Source organism: Cyprinus carpio, chromosome B2 (assembly GCF_018340385.1).
Source record: "Cyprinus carpio isolate SPL01 chromosome B2, ASM1834038v1, whole genome shotgun sequence".
NCBI classification, from domain to species: domain Eukaryota; kingdom Metazoa; phylum Chordata; class Actinopteri; order Cypriniformes; family Cyprinidae; genus Cyprinus; species Cyprinus carpio.
Genome location: NC_056598.1, coordinates 12,024,763 through 12,044,136, shown reverse-complemented (window position 1 = coordinate 12,044,136; position 19,374 = coordinate 12,024,763). Strand labels below are relative to the sequence as shown.

The 19,374-nt window shown below is 34.9% G+C and overlaps 1 protein-coding gene across 2 annotated transcripts in view; it reads left to right on the top strand.

Moving 5' to 3' along the window:
• The window catches only part of pbx1a (pre-B-cell leukemia homeobox 1a), a 64,199-nt gene extending 46,584 nt beyond the window's left edge, over positions 1–17,615 (top strand). Inside the window, exons 3-9 of one of the 2 annotated variants that reach the window (XM_042718043.1) lie at positions 5,791–6,035; positions 6,227–6,417; positions 7,071–7,206; positions 7,364–7,523; positions 9,748–9,857; positions 11,533–11,622; positions 14,746–17,615. In XM_042718043.1, the coding sequence (XP_042573977.1) occupies positions 5,791–6,035; positions 6,227–6,417; positions 7,071–7,206; positions 7,364–7,523; positions 9,748–9,857; positions 11,533–11,622; positions 14,746–14,838 (1,025 nt within the window). In that variant the 3' untranslated portion in view covers positions 14,839–17,615. The remainder of the gene's footprint in view (positions 1–5,790; positions 6,036–6,226; positions 6,418–7,070; positions 7,207–7,363; positions 7,524–9,747; positions 9,858–11,532; positions 11,623–14,745) is intronic. The other variant, XM_042718044.1, reaches the window with a different exon arrangement.
• Positions 17,616–19,374: the final 1,759 nt, after the last annotated feature.

The window sequence follows — 19,374 nt, the reverse complement described above, 5'->3', positions numbered from 1 at the left end:
TGAATTTACACAACCAGTCAAAGGTTTAGAGTAAGATTTTGTTTTTCTTTTGAAAGAAATGAATACTTAGCAAAGTAATGAGATTTTAAACATGCAGATTGCTCATTTTTGTATGCATTTTAACTTTGAAGCAGACTACATTGTTGCTTTCTTGTGAATACAAAAAGCAACCAACTTCTGTACAGTATGTTTGCACTCCCAGAGAAACATGGGTCCTTCAAAGCCCAAAGATTTATTTTAAAAGATACTTTTTGGATCATACTTTTTTTTTTTTAAATATATTGTTAAATGTTTTTAAAATTTGGGGTCAGTAAGAATGCATTACATTGATCAAATGTGACAATAAAATCATGTATATGTTAAAAAAATCAAATGCTGTTCTTTTGAACTTCCTATGCATTAAAGAATCCTAAAAATATTTTTTCCACAAAATATATTAAACAGCACGTTTTTTTTTTTTTATGTTAATGATATTAAGAAATGTTTCTTGAGCACTAAATCAGCATATTAGACTGATTTCTGAAGGATCATGTGACACTGAAGATTAATGGCTGCCCAAAATTCACAGAAATAAATTACATTTTAAAATGTAATAGAAAATAATAGAATACATAGAAAAACCTATTTAAATTGTAATATTATTTCACAATATTTTTACCAACCCCTTTTCAGTGGTATTGTATGTCCAAATATTTGCGGTAACCAATTTACAAATTCACTGCTTTATCAAGGCACTGTTGTGTGTTAATATGTAGTCATGAAAGACTATACAGTACTGAAATTGTTCAAAATATTGTACATTTTGATTTAAAAAGGGGGAAATAATTCCAGATTCTTGTACTTCTGTCATCATTATGATTATGAACAGCCTCAATGAACTTTGGACACTGCAATAAAGTCAATAAATTTTAATTGTCATCTGTTCAGTGACATTTATTCTATTATTTAATTGATAATTAAGATGAAATTCAAGTTACAAACTATGCGAGAATATAATGAACAGTTGTGTGCAATATCTTGCATATTAGATTTATTTATTTAATTTTTTTTTTACTTTGCAAACTGTTTTGAACATTTTTTATGAGAACTGTCCCTGTTAAAATAGTTATTTCTGGTCATCTTAGCCTAACAGTGGCCTTTAAAATAAATATTTACAATGTAGAAACATACCACATTAATGGTAGCTTGACTTTTAAAAACGCTGAACATTGCAGGAAAAAAATGTTCACACGTTCTACTCCAAGAAGGTTTTGCAGAGAGCCACGAGTCTGCTGTGTGCCATATGTCTGTCTTTCTGATACAAAATCAGGCCAAATCCTCCTGTCTCAACAGTAATCCATTCCACTCTTTGACTCCCAACTTAATTCCCTGAAGTTGATACCAGCCTTGGTTTAGACACTGAATAGATAAACCCCCCTGACTAAACCTAGCTCGAAGCCCCTGACTGCGTTAGCGCCTCGTTTCGCCTAAACTAAAGACTTTTTTATTGCTCCAAAGCAGGATTACAAGACTCTGCAACCCTGTGATCGAGCATACATTTTAAAAAGATTACAATTTAACAAACATGAGGAAGATGTGAGTTTTTCTGGGGATTATCACGGGGAATACCAGACCCGCTTGGCCTTGTTGTAGAAGTGAAAAGAGTGAAATTAGGTCTTGCTATCAGGTGCGTGGGTTCTAGATTGGCAAATCAGCTGTGAAAAGTGAAACGCTCAGGAAAGCGACTGCTGGGAGGGTGAAATTAAGACTTGTCTGAGCAGAAGTCACATCTGAAAAGCCTCCAAAAGTGAAATGGTCCATTAGAGACTTCTAAAAACTGCTGCCGTTCATGATGCTAAATAGCACACAAAAAAAAAAAAAAAAAAAAAAAAGGCAGAAGTTAGAAAGAAAACTAGAAAGAGAAAGATAGAGTAAGATGGGGTAACGTAACACCCGTTGTACATTGTCATCAATGTAACATCTAAGACCATTGTCTTTAGAAAATTTACATTTGTATTGATTATTAAGGTTAAAGGATCTCATGCCATGTTGTTGTTGTTGTGATTATTTCAATAATTTAAAGAGTTCCTCGCCCCAAATTATTTCAAACATCTATGTTATTATTATTGTCTTGCAAATGAAAGGAATAACTCGGTTTATATATGTGACCCTGGAGCACAAATCCAGTTATAAGTGGCATGGGTATATTTGTAGCAATAGCCATCAATACATTATATGGGTCAAAATTATCGATTTTTCTTTCATGCCAAGAATCATTAGGATATTAAGTAAAGATCTTGTTCCATGAAGATATTTTGTACATTTCCTACTGTAAATATATCAAAACTTTTTGATTAGTAATATGCATTGCTAAGAACTTCATTTGGACAACTTTAAAGGTGATTTTCTCAATATTTAGATTTTTTTGCACCTTCAGATTCCAAATTTTCAAATAGTTGTATCTCAGCCAAATATTGTCCTATCCTAACAAACCATACATCAATGGAAAACTAAGCTTATGTATTAATGTTTCAGATGATGTATAAATCCCAACTTTGAAATATTGACCTTTATGACTGGTTTTGTGGTCAAGGGTCACATATGTTATTTATTTTTGTGACATACTTTTTTCCTTTTTGTTATTGTTCATCAAAAGTAACTATAAGTTAAGAAGCATAAGATGATTTTAGAAATTATTTAAATAATATAAATAATAGAATATTTTATCTAGTATTTTACACACTCAAAGACACATTTTTATAACATTTGCAGGTCATTGTATGCCAGTAATGGGGCTGCAGCAACTATAATAGCAAATGTTTATCTATTTTCCCCCTAATGATATGATGGATGATACATTATTATTTTACACATTAAACTAAAATGTTACAATTTCAGGGAAATATTTCTATATCAGTCAAAACACATTGTTTTTAAAGAGGTCGTCTTACCCCATCTTCCCCTACAGACAGAGACAGAAGGAAGAAACCAAAGAAAGACAGAAAGAGAGAATGATCTGCTCCTCAGAAAACTGTTAATGTTTGTCTGCGGGTGGTTGAGTTCAGCTCAGTTCACATCAGCAGCGCATTGGGCATGGACCACTCACACACACACACACACACACACACACACACACACACACGCAGGGCCGGCAGCATTACGGCCTAATCGATTGCCATGCCATTACTGAATCAAAATAAATAAAGTGCATTGCGTCGGTTTGGGTAATTAAGCAACAGCAAAGTGAATTGTATGATTATCCGCATTCATTGTATTTATTTAATATATTTCATGCATTTAATTGTGCACTGGAGGATATGGTTGGAATGAATAAATCATTATTTGCCTCATTAGATTTCCTCTCCAGATGAACGTTGCGCACTTCTGGGCCTGGCTTTCTTTAGTCGATGCTGTACACCAGTCACGTTCCACTGTTGCTGTCTCTTTCTATTATAAAGGCAGAGAAGACTCGCTCTTTTTCTCTTGTGTTGTGCTATTGATATACACTTGTGTTTTTTATTCGCTGTGAAATAGTTGGGTGGGCAGACAGTTGAGACGAGCCTGAAATTGGACAGTCAGAGTTTTTTGAAAACAGAGCAAGGCTTGAAGTCATCGTCAAAGAGTAGAAGCGAGGAGTTTAGGATGACGGCGGTACGAAAATCACTTTGCGAAACACATAGCGCTAAAGAAGCAGGATGCTAATGCTAGGAGTCTCTAGAGAAATCTGACCTCACCGGTGTCCCTCAACCCATGCCCTGAACTCTTGACCTTTAGAGGCCTCTGACAACCCCTGACATTTGCAGTGGGAGTGAGCTGATTGGGTTTGGGGTTGTGGAAACAGATTGCAGCACGCTGGTTGCCTTACCCTCTGCTGTCATCGTCAGAATGATGTCACAGGATGTTTGCATTGGGTCCACTGCAGTAGACATTGATTGTTTTTGTAGGTTTACATATGTAATAAGCCATATGTGTTACAGTTATATTAGCAGCTTTTAACTGGTGGTGGGCTCTTCTGTTTCTTCTGTTTGGGTCGTTGAACACAAAGGGAAAAAAATAATGCTTAATGCAAAAACAACAACAAAACTATAACTAATCATATAACTCAATATAGTTTGGAGTGTTACAACACAGAGATTGGTATAGTAATTGGTCTCTTGGTAATATTTTTTTTTTCCACCAAGGGACATTTATTTGATTAAAAAATACAGTAAAAACATTAATATTTTGAAATCGTGTAAATGTCTTTACTGTCACTTTTGATAAATTGAATGCATCTTTGTTAAATACAGATACTAATTTCTTTAAAATAACATTTACTGAAACCAGATTTTTGAAATGTTTTTTTTTTTTATGTAAATATTTTGATTGAACATTTTTATTATAATAAGCAATACTGATATGTTTGGTCACCACTTGACATCAACTGTAATTGTAACCTGAACAAATCTTTGCTTTATACAGTGAGTATTGGTTTTATTTGCATTAACATTTATCTCTTCTGTTATCGCTGTGGATCCTCTACAGAAATGTATGGCTGCTTGTTTGTCAAATTCTTGGTAAATCTGGATTTGGGTGTTCTTTGTTACTGGTAGAATGGCTGCTGTGGGTGCTGTCTGCCGTCATCTGCCTTCACTGAACAGAACTGAAGGAGAGACATCTAGTGGCACACGAAGAAACAACAGTTTATAATGTTCTAATAACACTGCACAAACAGACAAAACTCCTTTGAGAGTCCTTATATAATCTTCTTTTCCTTCGTAGTGTAGTAATAACCAACCCCACACAGAATCTTAAACATACGGTACAATTTGCATGTTTGTTTCCTGCTAATTTGATAATACTCTCTGCAACCAGTAAGAGAGTGGTACTCTTAGCTCTGTTTAACACATTTTACTAAATCGTTTTTTTTTACATATTTTACATTTAAATCAGGTGAACAGGGTGTTTGGAATAATTTTAACAGTACATGTATATCAGAGCAGCATCAGAGCTAAACTTTGCAGTAAGGTAGATGTTTAAAGCACCTCTGTAACACAGTCAATATAAACAGTGATACATGTTCAGTCCTAAAATCAAAGAGCAGAGTCTCATGGAATATAAACTTAATCTATATATTAACTTAAGTTGAAAAAAGGAAAGCTTTCCAGAGAACCTGACAGCTGAACGACTATGAAAATAATCAGCGGATAGTGGGCACACAAGAAAAAAAAAAAAAAAAAAAAAACAGCATTTCTCTGACATTTCTACAGTATATCTTAGTAATTGTTTAGTTTAATGTTTTAAATAATAATTTGATGTTTTTATTCTTTAGTGGGTAAATATCACAAGATCAAGAACTAAAAATGAGTAGATCTAATAATTTATTGTAAATTATTGTGCAGATCAATGAAATGATGGTTTAATTATCTTATACCCTGCCAAGATCAGTGTATAGTTCCACATTTTTATCACAAAGAAGAGAGCAATTAAAATGAAAGCCATATATTACTTCTCAAGCTCTGTAATGTCTCATAAGGAGACAATGTGATGTTATTATGTTAATTTTATTACAGACATTTACTTTAACTTGACTGTTATGGAGGTCACTCAAATGATAAATTATATATATGTGCTTCTCATTTTTAAGTGTCATATTAAGACATTGCAGTTCTTAGCTGAACTAATATTAGAAATATTATTCCGAGTATACAGTTAAACAAAAATGACCTACTACATAGTCAAAGACAACAGAATATGTCTGAAAACTTTCAGGATTTCCAGTTGAACCTACAAAATTACTCAAGTGTTTATTCTCTCTTCCTTTCTTGACAGTACTCAGTATCCGTGGAGCTCAGGAGGAGGAGCCACCAGACGCTCAACTCATGCGATTGGACAACATGCTGCTAGCCGAGGGTGTGTCCGGACCAGAGAAAGGAGGCGGTTCGGCTGCAGCTGCGGCTGCAGCTGCTGCGGCAGGCGGCGGCGGGTCCGATAACTCAGTCGAACACTCTGACTACCGGGCCAAGCTGTCCCAGATCCGTAAGATCTACCATACAGAACTGGAGAAGTATGAGCAGGTGAGCAAACAGTTTTTGGTCTCCAGAAAAGACACGTAGATCTGAACTCTGTAAACTCAAATATTTTGAAACAAAATGTTGTAGGCCTAGCATACCAAAAAGTCCTCAGGATAGGATATTTGAGGAGCTCCTGTAGTTTTGTTTACATGCACAGAGATTGATGCATGTGCCACCCTTCTGTGCATGTTCAGGCGTGTAATGAGTTCACCACCCATGTGATGAACCTGCTGCGGGAGCAGTCTCGCACTCGGCCCATCTCCCCTAAAGAGATCGAGCGCATGGTGGGCATCATCCATCGCAAGTTCAGCTCCATCCAGATGCAGCTCAAACAGAGCACCTGTGAGGCAGTCATGATCCTGCGCTCCCGCTTCCTCGATGCCAGGTCTGTATAAGAGCATGTGTATTTAATACTACATCTAATATGTCTCTATCTAATTTCATAGCAAACATTAAGTAAAAAGACAAATTAGTAAAATATCAGACCACCAAATGCACCAAAAATTGAACCAAGATATTTTTTTTTCAGTAAAGTTTCCAAATACAATATTTACACATGATATACATATGATTTGGTGCTCAAGAAACATTATTATCCATGTTGATTGTGTGTGTATGTGGGGTTCTTTGATAAATAGAAAATTCAATGAAATTACATTTATTTGAAATAGAAAATGTCTTTATTGTCACTTGATCAATTTAATGTGTTCTTGCTGAATAAAAGAAAGAAAGAAAAAAAAACCATTTAAATGGTAGTATATACTGTATTATATATTTGAAACCCAACAACGATTTTATGAAAAGTTTTGATCAAAAAGTGTGCCAATTAGTTTGATATTTTAATGGAATTCAATTATATTCATACATTTTTAAGTGTGAATGAAATGTCTAAATACTATTTGGAACCACTGTGTACACATCAGGTTCAAATGTGAAGGACTTTATAAACACAGTAGCTTCTGAATCAAGCTGGCTTTGCTTTTTCCCTTTCTCGTTCTCATTTTCTCTCTTTCTCTCTGTTGTGTCATTTTCCATTAGACGAAAAAGAAGAAACTTCAATAAGCAGGCCACAGAGATCTTGAATGAATACTTCTACTCCCACCTCAGCAACCCGTACCCCAGCGAGGAGGCCAAGGAGGAGCTGGCAAAGAAATGCTCCATTACAGTTTCACAGGTGAGACACACCAACCTTTACCCCGTACAGTGATGCAGAATACATATGAATGCTTAGAAATTAGTGGACCAAAGACACTTAACAGCTCTTAAATAACCTTAAGGTCGAAATTAATTTCTGTTCTTTCTGATTTATTCATTAATTCTTGTCTTCTCAGGTATCCAACTGGTTTGGAAACAAGAGGATCAGATACAAGAAAAATATTGGAAAATTCCAAGAAGAAGCCAACATGTACGCTGCCAAAACCGCCGTGAGTGCAACCAACGTCTCCACCCACGGCAGCCAAGCCAACTCGCCTTCCACCCCAAATTCGGCCGGTGAGCATTGCAACAAATCAACACACAAACAACAGATGTGTTTGTTTTTCACTGGTCTTTAGTACGTTTTAGAATATAGCCCTGATAGTGGCGCAGAAGCAGCAAATGTAATTTCATCAACTGGCAAAAAAGTACTTCACCATGGTAATGTTTTGAATATTCAACAATTGCCTGCCTTTATTGTCCTCCTAATGTCCTGAAGCTTTCCCATAATACCTCTCTTTATGACATCCAAATCTGCCTCTTCTTTATCTACATCAGCAGCTTGGCCTGCAGCATAGCTCTTATAAGACTTTCTCTTTCCACAACCAATAATTCAGCTTTTCCTCACCAATACTCTGCTTTTATTTAATATTGACTTAAATAGTTGTTTGGCTCAAATTATTTTTTGTTTTGTCTGGTGTGAACGCACCTAAGCTGTTAACCGGCTTGGTTTTCTGGTTGACCTCCTGAATGTCATTATGACGAGATGCCTTTTGTCATATAGCCTTGAAGTGATTAGAGGTCCATGTACATTTGATTAGTGCCCTGCGGCTTTTAAAGCGGAAATTAAGTTAAGCCCTGCTCTCTCTTAAACATCTAGGGAGTTCTCCTCCATTAAAAGACAAATAGCATTCGCTAATTCCTCCTGTGACTCAATTAGCACATCCTGAATGACTTGGCTGTGGCAGTGTAACTGTACTGTCCATCTTAGATGTCACTGTAGAATTAATAAAAGTCTGTTTTGGTCCTTCTTCGCCCATTGTTATTCCTGAAACAGTTTAATAGCTATTGTAGTTTTTTTTAGTGATAAGCTAAAGGTGCAGGTCACATTAGGTGAAAGTTTGCAGGCCAAATAGGTTCATTGCTAATAGTGTGGAAATGTATGAAGCACAGCTCACATAGAAGTCACTTCCAAACAAAATGTTACTGCATCTTTAGACTTAATGTGTATATTTGTGGCATTTAGCTACAATATAACTCTCCCTACTAAAACAAAACAGCTTAAACTTGCCTAGGGCAGTTAGCTAGCCATCCAGCCTTGCCAAGATGGTCAGACAGGTCTGTTTTGATGGTTTTAGAGGGATTTGGGAACTGGCCAACCAGCTAAAGACCAGCATGTCCAGGCCGAAAAAAAAAAACAGCTTTGAAGAGTAAACAATCTTAGGCAGGTCAGCAGGGCTGTTCCTAAACCAATATTGAACTGCTTTGCTGTCTACTTTCTATATAGACAGCATTCTAACTGAAAAGGGACTGATTTATTATGCTCTCTAGCATTAAAAAAAGTGTAGTGCTTCTCATGTGAAGCACACTGGAGACTAGAATGGACAATTTATTTTGGTCTGGGTGATAAATCAATACATAATATTTATTGGGAAAAAAAACGAATTCACAATTTTGATAAACTTCTGAGTAATTCTCCATATTTAGCCTACATCTAGATGTTCAGTTGTGTGTCGGAACTCAGTCTGCTAAAATAAAAGTTTGGTTTAACTTGAAGAAATTATGACAGTAATATATTACTAGTCTACAGTAAAATGTACCTCTCTAAGTAATAATAATAATCTTTTTTTAAGAATATCATATAACCAAGTTATTTTTCATCCATGTTTTATTTCACAGTAAACAAAGTTTGTTGTCCAGCACTTTATTTGACAAAAAAATTAAAATGCAGTGTTTTGTTGTAAATGATTTGTTATATTTTCAGTTGGTTACCTTTTAAAATGTATTGATTAAACTGCTGTTTTCATAGGGCCCACAATTAAAAGTTAAATTTACTTGTGAACAAACACGATATTTGCATTCTGATAAATATGTTGAATGCATTTCTTTCCCCATTAATGGCTTGAAATTAATTTTGTGATAAATATTGATATCATATGATATTGAAAAAATACATTTCTGGCCATATCGCCTAGTCCTAAATTGATTCCAATAGATTTTGGCATTGGCATGCTGCTAAACTAACAGTGCAGTCCTATTATAGGCATAAATATACCTAGCAAACACAAAAATATGGGGTACTTTTGGATTGAAAGAATGAACTATAAATATATTTATATTAAACAGAATTTCCCAAAGCTCATTCTAACCTTGGATTTAGGATTTGGAACTTGGTACCAAGCTTGTGTCGTAGCTCTGCACTACTAACCCTCACTTCAATCTTACTGTTGCATGACTGTTTCTTGTCTTTATCTATCCCTGTCTTTCTCTGTCTCTTTCTCTCTGCCTCTCTTCCTCTTAGGTTCTGCTGGTTCTTTTAACATGAACTCCGGGGACTTGTTCATGAGTGTGCAGTCTCTGAATGGGGACTCATACCAGGGGGCCCAAGTGGGGGCCAACATTCAGTCACAGGTAGGGAGTGCCGCTAAGAGAGAGGGCAGATGACCAAAACTAATTTCATTCAGTTAAACCTAATCACACATTGGGCTGTCATAATGGCGGGTCTGATTACCCCCGCTCACAAAATCACATCTGGGTAGCTGCGGTCTACACAGTGGGCCTGGATCTATTAGTACTACAATTCTTTTTTCTGCATCTATTTATTGAATTTCTAAGAAAGGATTCTTAGAATTGTGCTGCTGCCTTTTTACGGGTTACTTTGTTAACTGAGCTTTGATTTTCACTGAATCCCATTTGCAAGCAAGCACATGCTATTCTGTAAAAAAAAAAAAAAAAATCTGTTCTTGTGTTTACCCATATTTTCATAGAAGCTTTCCCCGTTAGTACTGAATGGCATGTCTATGTCATAACTGATCAAATAGTCGTCATCTTGTTATATATCCTTGTCACAACAAAGTTCATCTCTCAGCACCAGCCTGCTCATCATAGTGTCCAGCGTGTGTACATTTCTGTTCAGCCGCGGCTGACATGACGGGCCTCCTGACCTTGAGGACGGACTGGGGTTACAGTTTGCCTCCAGCAGTTGTACACTGCTCCGTGGCCATTGTCAACTTCCAAATGAATAGACCATCAAAGACAGTCTTGGAAACAATACAGCTCTTGTCAGCGGGTTTGCGTATCTGTCATGCTGTCACATCCACCACCGTGGCGGCCTGACCTTGCCCGGCACACTAGCATCCAAACACAGGGTGCTTCGGTTTGTCCCCTTTTCCCGTTCTGAATATTTTCCTCCCATAACGAAGTAACTTCTCCAAAGGCTTGGGGTGCTTCATGAATATTCAGTGCTGGAATCCCAGAGGAAATCTTCTGAAATTAGTTCATGTGGTGCAAGAGTTTTTTTTTTTTTTTTTTTTTTTGTGTGTGTGTGTGTGTGTATTATGAATGTAAAAGGTAACAAAATATATAAAATCTTTTATAAAATGCATGCATCGGCTCTGTGGCGCAATGGATAGCAGCGTATAAAATGTATGTTATCTAATATGTATGCAAGATTTTTTTGACATAATATATGTGTGTGTGTACTATGTATATTTGTTATGTATATATAAAGACACACTCGTACAGTATTTATTTTGAAGATATATACTGTATCTATATATTTATATTCAAGTTTATATTTTATATTATATATTATATATAATTATATATTATAATATATAATTTATATTATATATAAATATATTTAATATACAAATATAACATATTTTTCTTAAATATATACATAATAAGTATATATATATATATATATATATATATATATATATATATATATATATATATATATGCAAACAAAAACTTAATTGTATATATGTATTATTCTGCTTTATTGTAAATAGCTGTATTATAATTTGTATATTTGTGGTTTGTTTATGACATTTAATTCTCTAAATTCACTCCAATAATTACACTGTAAATGTTGATTTATTTTTTCATATCAATCTGGAAACAAATTGTGTCCTTTGTTTGATATCTGCAGCACAAACATTTCATTCAACATTTGATGACCTTTTTGGCTGCCAATATCCTTTTGATATCTGAGTGACCTTTTCTCAGCACAAACGTCTTTGTTTTGTATCTGTATTGTCTGACCCTGTCTTTTGTTTGTTTTGTGTTCTTCTGTCTGCAGGTGGATACTCTTCGCCATGTTATCAGTCAGACAGGCGGATACAGTGAAAGCCTCGCTGCCAGTCAGATATACAGTCCACAGGGCATCAATGTGAGTCCAAACTTAGCCTCTTCACTCTTGTTGTCTTTTGCTCTTGTACCCGTTTCTTAAGATGAGCATGATATTTAAAGTTTGGGGTTGGTAAGATTTTTTTAAATGTTTTTTGAAAGTAGTCTCTTATGCTCACCAAAGCTGCATTTATTTGATCAAAAATACAGTAAAATGGTAATAAAGTGGAATGTAATTACAACTTTAAAAAAAAAAAGTCTTTAGTGTGACATGATTATTTAGAAACCTAGTGAAAAAACAAATATACTAAAATGTATTTGAAATACATTTATTTCATGTTAAGTCTACTACAAATACATTTACATATTTATGTACTTATTTAAAAATATGGTATACTAAACTGGTATACTTAAAGTCTGTTTAACTGGAGCAACTAATTGTGTACTTAAATTTACTTTCATTGTGCAGAAGTAGTGCTGAAGTCCAACTAAAGATATACTGAAGTATATTTGATTGTGCCAAAGTGGAACTATTGCAAGAATAAGAAATATCTTGCATTTAAAGACCAATATTTTTCAAAAATCATACAATCCTAATCAGTAGTGACATTAAAACCCATTTTAGGTTTATTATTTAGAAATGTAATTTGTGCACAGGTAGTACTCCAAATAAAGTTTAAGTATAATTTTTATATCAACAAGTCTCGAGTGTATGTCAGTAATATGTTAGTAGATATGAACTATACTTATCATTCTAATATACTGATTTGGTGCTCAATATACAATTTTTTATTAGTTTCAGTGTTGAAATCAGTGCTGCTTAATTTGTGTGTGGCAAATCCATTTCAAATAGAAATTTGATCTTACTGATCAGTTTAATGCAAAAAAAATCAGACTCCAAACCTTTAAATGGAACAGATATGTGTATGTGTACATACATATATATATATATACTGTGTATATATGGTTATACTCACCCCTATCTATTGGTGTCAGCGGCAATATGCACATTAGCAACAGTCACCAAGGCAACTGTAAATGTGACCACTGATCACTGTTAGTGTTACCATGGCTCCTTCAGCCACATAAACACCAACAACATCAGAGGAGCCCAGACCCAGGTGTATTCAGGCCATCAAACTCATTCAGAGCCTGAGATGGTGTCCTCCACCACAGCTCTGAGCACACATTAAAATAATTGTGTTAACCAGAGCAGACGAGCAGCTCCAACCATCAGTTTTGTACTGGGGGAGGAGTGTTTAAGAGAGAGGGAGACCGGGAACACAAACGGCAGAGGCCAGCATGTAAAATCCACAGCGACAAGCCGTGTCGCCAGCAGAGGAAATTGATCAGACAGTCTCAAGGGAGGGCTGAGTAGAGATTTGGGACAGCAATCCAAGTGCATTGGTCATATCACACATCTGCCACCTTAACAGCACTGACAGGGAGCCAGCAAAGTGTGAGGAGGGAAAAAAAAAAAGGAAAAAAGACAAACACACTAACACGGTCTCTCTAAATAGCTGCTCTGAAGCAGAGCTGAATGTGTCCTGTAGAAGTGGCCCAGTGCTTCTGTGCCACCTATGGCTGATGGAGAGCATGTTTTTGGCAGGACAGCTTACAGTGATGTTAATAAATCTTTGAGGTCATTAGAATAAAATATTTATGAATTCAATAATGGCGTATTATCTGATTTTTTTTTTTTTAAATTTGCAGACATTTTAAATGTAAATAGTTCCGAATAAATATCTGAATAGACATTTTATCTGAAATTATTTTATTCACATACATTTTTAAATGTAAATTTCTGAATTAAAATCTGTGAAGACTTTTTATATTAAAAAATCACAGATTTTGAATGTAAATATGTCTGAATTAAATAAAATCTAAAAAGATGTTGAATTGTTATGAATTAAATAAAAGTCTAAATAAAGATCTGAAAATATATTTTATCTGAACTTCTTTAATTAACAGATTTTATATGTAAATTTTTCTGAATTAAGTAATTTTATTCACAGATACATGTAAATATTTCTAAATTAAATTAAACCTGAAAAGACATTTTAGCGGAAAAATGTATTTTATTCACATGATTTTTTTTTTTTTTTTTAAATCACATAAATCATAAAGGTGTAAATATTTAAACATTATATATTTTAGCAGAATTTTAGTTTTATTCACATATGTTTTGAATTGAATCGCTATCTTCAAATGCTGGCACTTAAAAATATAAAATTTTTAATTATTATATTTAATTATTTTTCAGCAACATATTCTTGCAGTCGTTTCTAATAAATAAATCTCAAAAATCTCAACTTCTGTTTTATTTCAACTGATTTCATGTTCGTATCAAGAATTCGATCAACAATATTTTAGACCTGAACACCTGTAACCATAAATAACAAAGAAGAAAGCAGCAGCCCGAACATTTGCACCATAACGCTGTGATAATGTAGCCAGAGAAAGTGTCTCAATCTTCCAACAAATTCACTGTCTTAAATAACATGATGTTTTTCCTTCTCCACCCAGATAAGTTATTCGCCTTTTTTTTGGCTGTGGATAATGACGGCCTGAGACATAAAGCATTTATGTGGGGGAGCTTTCCTCTCGCCCATGCACTGTAATTACGCCTTTGAAATAGACATGGGGTGTCACCAAAGCTGAAGATTTGAAAAGTTTTTTTCTCTCCTCGCTCTGCTCTTTCTTTTTTGATTACAGACTGCCTCTATCTAAAATAACAGGCTGGGAAAATAAGAGGCTGCCAAAGCCCATTTCTAGTCCTTTTTCTGATGGCATGGAAATTGCTATTAATGCCCCAAATGCTCTTTAGGCAACCTGTCTCCCGAATATGAAATGGCCTCGATTTTAGGTGCCCATTATACTTTCATTCCTTTAGCCAATGTGATAATTTGCAATAATTGATTCCTCCATCATCTGTCTTTTGAAAATCATGTTCTGAAAATGACTCGTAATATGCAGCATAATGTCGTTCCTTTTAACTGCTTCACTTTGTGACTCACTTCTTGCAAAAGCGTGTTTATAGTGAGGGAATTCATCATGGTTGCTCTCGTTTAGATTTCACAGTGGGGTTTGTAGCCGGTCGCCTGCGTCTTTGCATTCGGATAATATGCACTTTATAATTTTGCCTTTGGTTTTTTTTCTCACAAAAGCGAATGGTGGCTGGCAAGATGCCCCGACACCCTCCTCAGTGACCTCACCCACGGAAGGACCCGGGAGCGTCCATTCTGACACCTCCAACTGATCGGCACCATCCATCCTCAAAGCGCGTGGGATCTTCAGACTAAAGATCCAGCGATCCACCCTCCTCAGATTTGGATTAACATCCTACATGGTCATACACAATCATGTATACTACCGTGGAACATTTGGGATACTTTACAAGATTTTAGAAAACAATTATGAATTTAAAAATTAAAAAAAAAGATGTGTTTGTACAGTTTTGACAGTGTATTTTAGATGGCACAGGACGACTAACTAAAACCTGTGGCTGTTTCAGTCTTATGAGGCAGTTGTTAATGATGGAACAACCAGTCGATGTGTTTCAATTTAAATGCTTCATTCTACCTCTCAGCAAAAAAGAAAAAAAAATACACGAAAGAACAGTCCTTGTTTTCTAAAAAAGAAAAAAAAATGTTACCACTTGATATAATGCTTGAGAGGAAGCTCTCCTTATCGGTACGGTCAGTTATTATTGCCTCTTTTGTTCGTTCATAGTGATATTGACTATTTGTTTTCTTGTTTGTTTACTGTTTCTCCTTTATCATTTTTCAGACCATCCAGTATCAGTTCAGCTATATCCAAGTATTTCCTTTGCCCGATAAAACAGATTTTTCTTAAATAGGATGTGTGGAGGTCAGTCATACCATTTCAAAGCTGATTATCATATTTTCCCCATAAAGGCCATCAAAAGCTCTCCATTAGATAACGGAACATGCTTACGTTTATCGTAGAGAGCAGTCTAAACAACTCTGTTGTTGTAGATTTCATTTGGAGTCATTTCCTCACTGTGTTTGTTTTTGAGGACACTGTCTGCGAGTCGATGAAAATATAACTGATTCCGGAAATGGCGGAAGCATCAAGTCATTATGGTCTGTAATGATATTTCCTCCCCGCTTTCACTTCAGATTGCTTTCAAGCGCTCCCTTATTCCCTTTCTCCCTTAAGTGAAGGAATTTGACATAAAGAGCGATATATTTGTTTGGCTTATACAGATGGATGCCCTTTACTACCCCAAATCATTAAGATCAAGCACTAATGCTCTTTATTGTTTTGAATCGAAATTAGTTTTAGTGAAGTCCCTTTTTAAAAACGGTATTCCTTATTATCTTATGTTCACCCGCAAAAACCTTGAAGGTTTCAGCAAAAGGCCATACCTTAACAAATGCGAACCTAACATCTTGTTGTTTTCCATGTAATTTCAAGTATGAGAGCCAACTGTGAGTGTACAGTTTTAGAAACAAGCAAATGTACTTTTAACATTACAGCCGAGTGTTGCTGGTAACCAAAATCCTTTGTGTAAACGCTGTAAAAGAATATGAAATATCATGCTCATGAGCTTTTTTTCTCCGTTTTCTGTAGCATTTGTAAGGACGTCAGAAATTCAGATGTGCAACATACAAGCGTGTCTCTGCCAGAAAGCTCATGTCTTATTCCTGTTGGCCAATTGGTATCGCTGATGCCACTGTTCCCATTGTGAAATCATGACGGATGCAGCTCTTCTGCCTAGTTGAAAAAAATGATCTTGAAAAATCCAATAGTTAACTAATTTTTGTTGAAAATATATCCCTGTCTGTCAGGGCTCCGGGTAATGAAGTTTGTTTAGCAGTACATTGAATCAGAATCCATTTAAATGGGGAAGTCATTAAGTTAATAAGATTTGGGCATTTCGACGGTCACTCTTAGCTGTGTTTATGCAGGTAAAGTGCCATACAAGCATTTAATCTTTATGGACTCTTTGCCCCGAACCCAGAAATCCAGTTCAATGGCTTTCAAACACTGACTTGGGATGAAGCCAATCGATCGCTAGCATGACCTCAGTGTCTAAAAACATATTATCCCCTATTAATTTGTGCTCTCTAACACATGTTCTACCAAAAACATCTTCTTGAACAATTGCCAAAAAGGAAGACGCTCCGTCTCTTTAATGGATTTTGGGGGGAAATGTTTGGGAATGTTCATCGCTATTCACTATCAAAACCAAAAATGTAAAAACTGAAAGTAGCTTATGTATGTATAAGAAACAGAAATATGTGACAGATATTTCATTGCCTTTGCCTTCAATAATGGCTTTGAAGATTCTTTTTCTCTCTTTATTCGATGTTTCTTGTTTTTTGTTTTTGTTTAGCTCTCATTATCAAGACATTCTGAAACACCAGTTAATATTTTTTTTGTAATAGTTTGAAGATGATCATGCGAATCCATATGAAAATACAAACATTTGAATGACATGCGTTTATGACTCACTCTAGTTTGCTGATGGTTGCCATTGTGAAAATGTATATATATTTTGTGAAATAGACTTGACCGCACCTGCTATAAATGCATTATTAGACTTCACGATTATGTACCATATGACGCATTGAAGTCCAGACTATTGTGTTTGGGTTTCCCCCACAATTCCCACAAACTTTGTCTCAAAATTGACATGATTATCATCAATAAATGTTGTATTGCTCACTGAACAGTATTGATACACATCAGTATGTATTTTGTGAGATTCTCTGTTTTGTTATTATTTTTTATAAAGGTTTTTCAGGGTTTAATGCTTTTCTTGTTCTTCAGTTCATGTGTAGGGACCATTTTAGTAATACAGTAAAGGAATTATGGATACATCTATAAAGGGCACCTGTAATTAGGCATTAGATAACTCAGTCCACGACTTAGATTTTGCACACTTCTGGTCCAAAATCACATCATTTCTTAGCCTGAGATTTTAAAGTCAGACCTTAACAAATTATCTCATTTTACTTTGTTGCATGTGTTTTGCTTACAATAAAATTCTGCGGTGTTTTGAGTAAATCCTGATGTATTTTCTCCACGATTTTACTTTGTCTGCAAATATACAATACCGTTTAAATGTTTGGGGTTGGTAAGTTTTTTAATGTTTTTAAGAACGAAGTCTTACCAAGACTGCATTTATTTGTTCAGAAATTCAGTAAAAACAGTAATATTGTGAAATATTAATACAATTTAAAATAACTGTTTTCTGTATTTGTTTATACTTGGGTCTAGGAGATGGAGCCACAGTAAGAGTCAAAAATGCAGTCAAATAAAGATTATTTGTAAATTATTATATAATTTATCTGCTTATGTTTCTCCTCAGCAAGTGTTTTAGTATCAATACATATGAATTGTTGTGCATAAGGATGAATTATAATTTTCATAATAATAAAAAAATCAAGAAATTATTTTAAATTATTTTACATTTATAAAAAAAACATTATTATACCAGTTTTATAAATTTCATAACTCTTATTTATATATATATATATATATATATATATATATATATATATATATATATATATATATATATATATACACTCTTTTGTAATTATTTTAATAATTTCTCTAATCACAAATTTATCTTCATTATTAAAACATAACTATTTGTGTTTAGCTTAGGTGATTACCCTAACATTCAAAAGTTTGGGGTCAGTAGTGTTTTTTTTTTTTTTTCTTTTTTTTGCATTAAAAATAAATACTTTTATTCAGAAAGAACCAACAGTGTCAGTATAGGTACAATGTTACAAAAAAATTATATTCTAAACAAATGCAAATTTCTGAACGATCAAGTGACATAAAAGTTCAGCTGAAAATTCAGCTTTACCATCACAGTAATAAATGATATATTAAAATACATAGAAACACATACATTTTCTTTTCATTATCCTGGGCTGAATATCATAGTAAAGTCTGTGATATTAGGTACACAGACCTTCCTGAATGTCATCGCGTTCCTGCTCTGAGTTCTGTCATTCCCTCATGCCTAAGAGTGAAAGTGGGCCAAGGTCAGACCTAGACTTCACAGGTCTGTCAGGGTCTCATGCCTCTGGACTCAGAACAGCTTTAAGCTACTCAGCCTCAGGAGTACTGGCAGTTTGTTTTATATATACATATTCTGGCAGCTATTTCTCACTGCCTTCCATGAGGGGGGCTGAGGGGTGTGAGGGGGGCCGAGGGTTTTAACATGTCTCCCACCTCCACAGGCCCATACTGACCCAGTCTCCCACCTCCAAACCGCAAACAACCCCACACGTCCACCACAAAAAACATCAATAACCCCCGTCCACATCTTCCACTTGTCAACATGTGAGAGAGATGTGAACGCTAACAGAAATGAAATGTGAAATTGTCCTCTGTAATGTCAGGTCTTATTTCGCTTTCAAGGGAAAATATTGTTGCTGAAAAAAGCAGATCACACAGAGGTCATTTACACAGATGTTGATTAAAATACTGATTATTTGGACATTATAATTAATACAACACTGTGAGAAAGGTTTTAAACCAGTTAATTTTTTTTATCTTTTGCTGTAGTGTATTGGTAAGACATATCAATTTACTTTTTCAAACAATTATTTTGCTATTAATTGTAATAATCCAGAGATTTTTGTATACGCATGAGTCTGACAACAGGCAGTGCTCCACACCATCTGTCTGGAATTACATGAAGAATCAGAAAAAAAATGAGACAGATTAAATCCAGAAGAACTGTGGCAACATCTCCAAGACACCTGAAAAAAACCTTCCTACCAAGCTCAAGGGTGGTCACACTATT